General features: G+C 48.6%; 1 protein-coding gene across 1 annotated transcript in view; it reads right to left on the bottom strand.

Annotated features, from left to right (window-relative positions):
- Positions 1 to 225: 225 nt before the first annotated feature.
- Positions 226 to 10258, bottom strand: part of TBC1D10C (TBC1 domain family member 10C) — a 185753-nt gene continuing 175720 nt past the window's right edge. Inside the window, exon 10 of the mRNA XM_078659202.1 lies at positions 226 to 998. Coding sequence (XP_078515328.1) covers positions 528 to 998 — 471 coding nt within the window. The 3' untranslated portion in view covers positions 226 to 527. The remainder of the gene's footprint in view (positions 999 to 10258) is intronic.

Raw genomic sequence — 10258 nt, 5'->3', positions numbered from 1 at the left:
GATAAGCTGGAGGGCAGGAGAGGGCGCGGCTGTCTCCAGAGTTGACGGGAGCTGCTGCAGTGATCCAGAGCTGGTCTTTCTTTACTCTTACCTGTGGATAGCTATGATCCACCATGTCAGCTGCTTTTTAAACATTCCTGCCAACTCTATGTAATCTGCGAAAAGTGTATGACTATCAGTCTTACACCGCACTGTGCAATTCTAATAATGACTCTGATTAACAACCCCTCTGGTGCCTGCTCTGTTTATTGGCTGCCCAGGTGACCCTCTATCTCGGAGCTACAAACTTTTGATTAATTCTGGACTCAATATACCAACAATAAGGTCCCCTTGGGGCGAATTCTCCCTTAGTTCCCTGTTGGGCTTGACTCAATTTTCTAAGAAACAACTCTTTCTGACTCTTTACTGCTGTACAAGTGCATACACATTTACATTGTGCTGAAAGAGTATTTTTTTTGCTACTTGTTTTTTGTACATTATTTACAATGAAAAGGCCCTGTGCCTATTCATAAAAAGTCAAAGGTCCATCAGGAAGGAACAGAGTATCTCTTCAAGCTGCCGCCGCTCCCCTTCCGGTCCTGGTGCTCTGCCGCCGGTGCCGGCGGCTTCCGCTGGAAGTGGAAGGTCTTGCCACGCGTGTTCGGCTTCCTGCTGGCCTTCTTCTCCTCCAGCTCCCGCCTTTTGCTCTCCTGCTGACGCGCTGCCTCTCTTTTGCTCTGTTCTTTAAGCTCCTCCCTCTCGCGCTTGCGCTCCTCCTTGGTCTTCTGTGTGGTCACCTCTTCCACCACGATGGTGGGGATAGAAAAACCAGAAGGCGGCAGCGTGTCAGTGTCATGCCATTGCACCTGTCTGAGCTGCTGGTCATCAAAGACCGCCTTGGCCCCGTAGAGACGTGCGCCTGGGTGGTATTTGAACCCAGGCCGCGACTTCTTCATCTTGGCCAACTGGGCAAGGCCGGTCCTCTGGATCTCCCGGTCGGACACAGCCAGGTTGTGAACCTGAGGAGAGAAAGGAAGGTGTATTGAAAAATAACTGGGACCCCCTGTAAAATTGATTGGGCAATTCCTAGGGATGGGGATATTCAAGTCAAAAGTATATCCCTAGGCAATCTTACAAATAAACATATGTCATAGATCTTTATATCTCAATGCTTGTTATAAATGCAATAAAATGGAAGAACAACTGAAGTATGACAATCAAAACTAATTTTTTCAAGTTAAAAACATGATTTTATTAAAATACAAACACAGTAAAAATTACCTAGCATAAAACCAGTGTTATTTTTGTCTCATATAACCATGTGTACAAACATCAATAATTCCTATTACATTTCATAAAAACATTTCTAATTAATTACAGCGTTTCTTGTGGCAAGGAAATCAGTAATCTTCGACGCGCGTTTCGAGAAAGAAAGGTGTGACAGCCAAACAAAACAGCCTTTGTGCAGACCCTAAGAAACACAGTGAGCGTGCAGGTGTGTACACCTTCATGTGCATGTGTGTGTCTCAACTTCCAAGACCAGAAAACTGCTGTACAGATCTAGCACTGGGTACCTGGGTACATACCGCCTCTTAGTGAACAAACAGCCACGCAAGCCAAAACTCACACCCCAAAGGAGATGCTCATGAAATCACCCTTAATGAAACAGATGCAACATCAAATGTTGTGAGTCATCTTACAGGTGAGATTACATATCACATTACCCATGACACTTTCACAGAGATGATTATGAATGTAGGATAAATACATGGGGCCTCATTTATGAAAAGTGACGCATCGCTGCGTGAAAACAGCGATGCGTCAGTTTTCACTGCGCCCTCCTTGTGAGACCAATGATGCGTCATATTTACAGTATGACGCATCATGGCGCAAGGAGTTACAGATACGTCAGTATTTCTGACGTATCTGTATGGCGCAAAAGTGACGCATTGCTGGAGTGTGTCACAAAAGTGACGCAACTCCAGCAATGTGTCCTTCCAAATGGGGCAAGCCCCATGTGAAAAGGCATGCGTCAGTCTTACGCCTGCTGTGAGGCAGGCATAAGAAATTGACGCATTTGTGTCCTAGAAGTGATGCAGTGAAATCTTATAGATTTCACTGCGTCACTTTTATGACCCTGTCGTGCGTCAGAACGCCCCCCTGCATACATTATACCTGGCGTAGGTATAATGTAGCGCAGAGGTTTACAAAGTGACGCATCTACCTAGATGCGTCACTTTGTAAATATGGTGCAACAAGGCACATTTTTTACGCTGCTGGTGCGTCACAAAAAGTGACGCACCGGCGTCGTAAAAGTGACGCACGGCCTCATAAATGAGGCCCATGGTTTTGATTGAGTGTTGTTGCGCACTTACATTTCACTTTTAGGCGTTGTATTTCTGTGGTATAACATATTGTGAGATCACAAGCAATGCATTTGGGGTGTGAGCTATGGTTTGTACGGCTGTTGTGCATATATGGACTATGCCCCTAACCATGAGTGCTAAATGCCAATATTTTTGGATTTTAATTAGGATCCATAACTGCATGTTAGCTTTGTATTTTGGATGAATTTCTGAGATTTTATAAATATATGCTGTTGTGTTATAACTAAGGCTAGCCATAACTTCACTCAAAGTTTTATATTTTTTCCGCAATTTTATTTGTAATCCTATACGACATCCAAGAGTTGTCACATGGCCTGGTCTCCAGCCAGGTCCTATGCCTAACCCGCTGCGTGTGGTCAACACCCGCAACCAAGGCCATGACCAGCAAAGCTTGGCCTCCAGATAGGCCCTACACGCATGTGGGCAGCAACCACAGGTTTGGCTACAGGACCTGGCCTCCAGGTGCTACGCCATACCCTCCAATGTAGCCAACTACCACTTCGCACATCCTTCAGCCATATGCCGCAAGGTTGGCTGCCATGTCTGGCCTTTGGGCAGCCCCTGCACCAACTCACTGCGGGCGGCCAACCACTGCTGCATATGGTCTTTGGTGGTGCACAGTGGGTTTGGCTGCTGAACCCTGCCTCGGCCCAGGCCCTAAACCCAACGCTCAATAGGTGGGAATGTGCTGTGGGGGTGTGAGCTTCATGGACGTGGACTAAGGACAAACCCTGCCCCTTTCCCTCCACCTACCATGTGTGGCCAATGTGTAGCCAGTGGGCAAACACACAAGTATGGCTCATAAAACTTTCTTTTTTTTCTTTTTTTTCTGGTTGCATGAATCCTGTGCCCCAGGTTCATCTGTGGGACTCAGGGAGGGTTCAGGGTCTGCTTATCTGGAATATGATTTGTACATCCAGTGACACAATTCTTTTTACTTTTTATTTATTACCAGAGTAGATCCATTTCCCCTCCAGTGGTTAATTTGTAAAATATTAAGTGCCAGGGCCCTTTTCAGAAGGCGATTTCTGCATGCCCCACCCACTGCCCCTGCCAGCACTGCCAATGGCAGTACCTACACAACTACTACCCATCACACTCCTCCAAAGTGACAATTCAGGGCATTCCAGTCCACCAAAGCTAAAAGAATGGCTTGAGCGGCAGGCAGTAATTTTAATGTGTAGCGCTCATTCCTAAACTAGACAAACACCACCACCTTGTGGTGCACTGTCGGAAGTGCCGGTGATGACAATTAAGTGCCAGTGCAGAGCACTGGATACCACCAGCTTCAATTTGGATACCGAGTCCCACCCTGGGTATGCGTAAGGACCTCTACGTTTAGAGAATAGGAACACACGCCACAGGTCCAATGCTAATACTTTTTCAGCAATGGGGATACATGGGATAATTGGAGAATTTACCGAAGGCCCCAGACTGGAGTTGTTGAAACAGGCAGTCATGCTAATATGACAGCCTTATATATGAACACATATTCCTACTACTGCTGACTTCAAAGTTTGTGATTGCAGGTTTGCCTGATACATTCAACCAATGCCTCAAACGTTGTGTTAGTTTTGCAGTTTGATTGAAATTGAATTTTGTTCATAAGTCGCTAAATCTATGCAGATATGTAAAGTGAATTTACCCTCAATGTGTGGTGAAGGCAACTTTTGTCAGCATGTGTGCAGAAGAGCACACCCTTGAGGTAGACCTCGAGACAGCTCCCCCTCTGCACATTGCTCCTGCCTCTCCGTTCTGCGGCATTGCAGTCTACTTGCCGGATTTTTGTTCTGCCTTATTTGTCCTTCTGCCTCTACCTTTTCTGTGCTCTGCCTTCTTCCATCTTACTGCCTCCTATTTTGACAACTGCTCCCCCGCTGCCGCCTCTATTCCCTCTGTTTTCCGTGCCTCCTGTTTCCCACCTCCCAATGACCCTTCCTCCTTCCAGGACCTACTTAATGGAGGCCGCAGCGCAGCCACGCAGCCAGCGCACCACAGGCAAGCTCATTTGTGCCCGTCTGCACATAGACCGCACCCAGCCCAGGAGCTCTGGTTGACCCATCCCCCACAGCTATACCGCCGCAGACCTCTGAGCCCTCGATCCCGAGCACATCGACAACAACAACTGCTGCCTCACATCGACACGCACCACCAGGGGATCATACTCCTGCTAGCACTGCTCCTTCGCATGCAACACCAATAATAATGGTGGAGACACTTCAAACATGACCGCGTCCACCACACCAACAGAGACCGCCACGGCACAGCTCCAGTACATCCTACTCAACTCACAATCACTCTGCAAACATACCATGAAGATCTGCTACACAATTTCCTCCCTCACCCCAGGCGTCATCCTCCTCACAGAGACTTGGCAGAACCCCTCATTTGTACCGGACATCGTCATCGCCACCCCCGAAGGGTACAAGATAACACACCCAACAAACACAGAGGTGGAATTGACATCATCCACAAGGACACTATCCACGTCATGATCTCCTCAGACGACTCAACCCTGATAATGGAGCATCTCAACCTCCAAATCCACATAGATGCAGGCACCCTTGCCTAGAGACCACCAGGACAACGCCCCAGCTTCTGCAATGCCTTCTCTGACCTCTTCACAATAATGGCCATTGATTCCAAGCACTACATATTCCTATGCCATTTTAACTTCCACCGGGACGACCCCAGCAAACACAAACACAACTGACCTCTTAGAAAGCATGAGCAACATCAGTCTCAAGAAACTTGCCACCAACCCTACCCACATTGCAGTACACACTCTCGACCCAATTCTCACATCCAGCAACAGAATTAAGTACAACCACTTCTCACAGCTCACCTGGATTGACCTCTGCAACATCCACTTCACCATCTCACGGCCTACCAACATGGTCACCATGCCCCCTAGCCCCACGTGCAGGAACTGGAAAAAGATATCAGAGACCAGACGAAAAATGCTGTCAACTCCCACCTCCCAGACAACATCCAACCCACACCAGGCTGCAAAGAACTTCTCCCAGTGGGTCTCAGAATGTGACGACACAATCACCCCACCAAGCCATCCAAATCCAAAGGATTCACCAGAAGAGCCATCTGGCTCACTGCATATCTGAAATCCACCAAATGCAACTGCCAGCAACTAGAAAGCAAGTGACACACCAGAAAAGAGACAGGCGACCATAACACCTATAGTACCAAAACCTTCTGAAAGAAACAAAGAACGCCCTAGCAGACCACACAGAAGCCAGCCCAAACCGCAGCAAGGAGTTCTTTACCATTGTGAAGGAGTTCTCCAACCCTGCAGCCACCAAGAACTACATCACCCCCTCTCAATTACTATGTGACACCCTGCAGGACTTCTTCCACAACAAGATCTCAGTCACCTACAAAAACTTTAAACCCCAACACCCATCCAATGACAGCATCAGCCTGCTCACACCCACAAACACACCTGCTTATCCACCAGGACCCTCTTACTACTCAAGCCACAGTCTCTGTCATGAACTCCGTGTACTCGGGAGCACCCACAGACGCCTTTCCCCACCACATCTTCAACTTTGGGAGGAAGTCGATAGGCGACAATCTAAAGAATAATTCTGGGCCCCTCCATCACCCCGTCCTCCTTCCCTGAGGACTGAAAACATGCGGAAGTGACCGTCCTCCTGGAGAAACAATCAGCTGACCCAGCAGAACCTACGAACTACCGGCCCATCTCCATGCTCCCCTTTCCAGTGAAGGTTCTAGAGAAGACACTCAATCAGCAATTCAGTGAACATCTGAAACACAGCAGCCTCCTGGACCCCTCTCAATCCAGATTCTATGCCTACCATAGCACTGAGACAGACCTGATCGCAGCCACAGACGTAAACAGGGCCTGCCTTGACTGTAGTGAAGCAGCAGCCCTCATCCTCCTGGACCTGTCAGATGAATTCAATACTGTCTTTCACCACATCTTGATCAACAGACTTCACCACATCGGAATAAAGGTAGACACCCTTAAATGGATCACCTCACCGGACATACCCAGATAATCCGTCTCCCACCGTTCACCTCAAAACCCAAGAAGATCATCCGAGGCATCCCACAAAGATTTTCCTTCAGCCCTAACCTCTTTACCAGGTACAGAACCCCCTTGGTCAATACCGTCAGATCGCACTGACCCAACAGCATCTCCTACGCAGACGAAACCCCATTCATCCTCACGAGGTCCGAAGAACCCTCCACCACCAGAGCCAACTTCCAAAGATGTACGACGAGTGTCGACGATTGGATGAAGGACAGCTGTCTCAAGCTCAACACAGACAAGACAGAAGTCCTAATCTGGGGGAACAACACCTCGCCATGGAACAACACATGGTGACCTGCTGAACTTGGCCCATTCACTACCGCTATAGACCACACCCGCAACCTCGGCATCATCGTGAACAGCAAGCTATCAATGAAGAATCAGATAAATGCAGTCTTATCCTTCACACCCTATGCATGTGGGTCTCAGTAAACACCAGAAGAACCATCAAACAGACCCTAATCACAGCAGACTGGGTTAAGGGAACACACTCTGCATAGGAATCACCACACACCTCCTAAAGAGACTACAGAAGGTACAAAATTTAGTGGTGAGTCTCATCCTCAATCTCCCGAGACGTACCCACATAACACCCCGCCTGAAGAAGCTACCCTGGCGCCCGATCCAGAAGAGATGCAAGTTCAAGATGTTGATCTGTGCATACAAATCCCTGCACAAGGAAGGAAAAACATACATTAGCAAACGCATAACCTAGCGGCCAAAACTTGGAACGACCTGCCCCTGCACCTCAGGACTGCCTCATTGTTCCAGCAATTCAGGAAAGGACTCAAGACCTGGCAATTCGAATGAGCAGATCACCACCTAGCAGTTAGCAACTCCAGCGCCTTCAGACCCTCAAGCGTGATTTGCTGTGCTTTATAAATCCTTGATTGATTGATTGAAAGAGTCATCATGAAAGGGCAGGAAGACAGGAAAGGATGAGTCACACCTGTTTGAACAATTGAAAACATGAAGACAGTGACTCCTACAAACTTGGATCCCTGATACCAATTTCAGTATATGTTGCAAAGTCATCCTGTGCCCTGGGCCCCCCCCAACTTTTTGCTGACTGGAACTGGTGGTAACTGACTCTGACTGACCCTGGGCTCTGTTTAACCAGGCCCAGGGCCAGTGCCAAGCTAAAAAGAACACATTAGAACACAGTTAAGACACCCAACAAACACTAGGGTACACTATAGTATGGTGGGGTACCCCTGTAGTTGGCATGACCTACCACCTAAGCCCCTAGTATTTAATAGGGCAGGGGATTGAAACTACCTAGAAGTCTCCAGTATCCTGGGGCATGGCAGTTTAGATGCCAGCAGATTCTCTGCATCAGCATGTGTGCAGTGCTGAACCCTGAGGTCAGTTTAAATTGTGCCCAAACTCGACTTTGGGGGTAGGTGCCCTTAAAAATTAAACACCTACCATGTTTTTGCATATTAAGGACCCCCAGGGTCACCCCTAGGTATCCCAGGGGTGGGGGGTCAGTTATCTATAAGGAGCGCCCTTATAAAATGAGTTTTTAGAAGCCTGGGTAAAGTGAAATTTTACATTTCACTCCCCACATTGTCTTAAAGAGGTGCTCAAATTCGACTTTGATGCTGGAAGAATTGGGTAAGGGTGATCTGCAATATTTCTGCAGATTCAGAACCCCTGAAGTCTCCCCTAGTGGCACAGGGGGTCCGGTAGAAATTAGGGAAATACTTAAAAAATATGGTTTTATAAGCCCTGGTGCTACAAAAATGACGCAAGTCATTTTCCCTATTGCAAACCACATGGCCCATAGGTTAACATGGTAGGAAGTGATTGATTAATAAATATTGATAGGAGAGGACTAGCCGGACCATTCAAAGACTTCGCAGAATGGTCGTAGTAAATCCAACAATATTATATTGTTGAATTTCTCCTAAAGTGTACATACAATAAGTTATGAGACTTTCTTGTTTGTAAGTCCAAATTCAGCCTTTCAGTGGTCTGCCCTGATTGGTCAGAGTTAAGTGGATTAGCCAGGCTGCTGGGAGGGCAGTGATCTGTTCTATAGGAATGCCAGGCTAGGAGGTGGCTTCAAAGGCAAGAGGGGCGGCCTGGGTTTTAGTCCACTATGACAGTTGTGACCCAGAGTCAGGACTAGGCTTAAGAAAGGTATTTGCAGATGTTACTGGGATGGTCCATGGAAATGAGATATCCCAGGGGGTGTGTTTAGCCAGCTCTTACCTCCTTGCTGGAAAATCAGCCATTATGTATTTGGAAGGATGATGCACTCTGGGACAAACTAATGACACACTCCACACAATGTGGTCATAACTAGGAGGAGTTGCCCTGCTCTCATTGGTCAGCAGTGACCTGGTGCTTGACCCAGAGAATTTTGAATAAGTATCTGAGAGGGGCAGAGCCCTCATGATCTGCTGCTTGAAACTGAATGAAGCAAGAAGTGCCCTGCTGAAGATTTTGCTGTGTGCAAGGAACTCTAAGGCATGACCTATGAAGACTGCACCATCTGAAACTACAGCCCTGTGGATTACCTTGCAGCCAAAAGACTCAAGAGTGGAAACTCCCTGCAAGCTACAGGTTAACAGAGCTCACCTGGACAGCCCCACAAAGAATTCAAAGCCTGGAGTACCAGTGGATTTGTAAGGGTTTGTGTTGTATCTTGTTATATTATCTCCTCATTTCCCTTTTTATTGTATTGCCCTTTTAACCCCTTCGATGCTGATGACGGCCGGGAGCCGTCATGGCACACAGTGCTCGTGTGCTGATGACGGCTCCCGGCCGTCATGGCGTCTACCTGCGGACGGAGGGCTGGTGCTCCCCCCGCGTGTCCTCGATCTTTTTTTTTGCATCGGGAGGCAGGGGAAGACCTTCCCGTGCCTCCCCCACCCTCCCACGTCACTGATGACGTCAGCGCGCGAGCTGCGCTGACGTCAGCACTTGTTTACTTTCTGTTTCCCCACCGGTGGTCGCCATTTCCAAGCTGCGCCTCGGTGGGGAAACAGGTAGGAGAGCGATCGCTTTGCTTTTTTTTGTGTTTTCGAGGCACCGGGGGACAGAAAAGGGTTTGCCTTTCCCCCCCCCGGTGCCTCTTTTCTGCATTCCTGCTGCTCGGTCGTGCAGCAGAAATGCAGATTAGTCCGATTTTTTTTTTATGTCGATTTCTGTTTCGGGGAGCGGCCCCTTGAGCAAGGGTCGCTCCCCCAGGGGTGCATAATGTTTTACAGTGTCTGCCCCCCCCCCCCGGGGGGCGCAGGACATATATTTATGAATTGTGGAGCCCACTGGACCACCAATGTAACGCTGTATGGGGAGTGGCCCCTTGGGCAAGGGTCACTCCCCTTGGGGGCATGTTTTTGGCTGTCTGCCCCCGTGGGGGGGGGGGGGGGCAGATCAAGCCATGCTTTTTGTTTTTTGTAGCCCACTAGGCCACCAGGGATGCATATAAGGAGAGTGACCCCTTGAGCAAGGGTCACTCTCCATTTAGGCCCCACTAGATCACCAGGGATGTGTGTGGGGAGAGTGGGGAGTGGCCCCTTGGGCAAGGGTCGCTCCCCAAGGGGGCATATAATTTTACAGTGTCTGCCCCCCCGGGGGGGGGGCTGGATATATATTTATGAATTTTTGAGCCCACTGGACCACTCTGTATGGGGAGTGGCCCCTTGGGCAAGGGTCACTCCCCTTGGGGGCATGCTTTTGGCTGTCTGCCCCCGTGGGGGGGCAGATCAAGCGGTGATTTATGTTTTTTGTAGCCCACTAGGCCACCAGGGATGGTTATAAGGAGAGTGTCCCCTTGGACAAGGGTCACTCTCCATTTTGGCCTTTTAGA

The sequence above is a fragment of the Lissotriton helveticus genome, chromosome 1_1 (assembly GCF_964261635.1).
Source record: "Lissotriton helveticus chromosome 1_1, aLisHel1.1, whole genome shotgun sequence".
NCBI classification, from domain to species: domain Eukaryota; kingdom Metazoa; phylum Chordata; class Amphibia; order Caudata; family Salamandridae; genus Lissotriton; species Lissotriton helveticus.
This window is presented reverse-complemented; position numbering and strand designations above follow the sequence as displayed.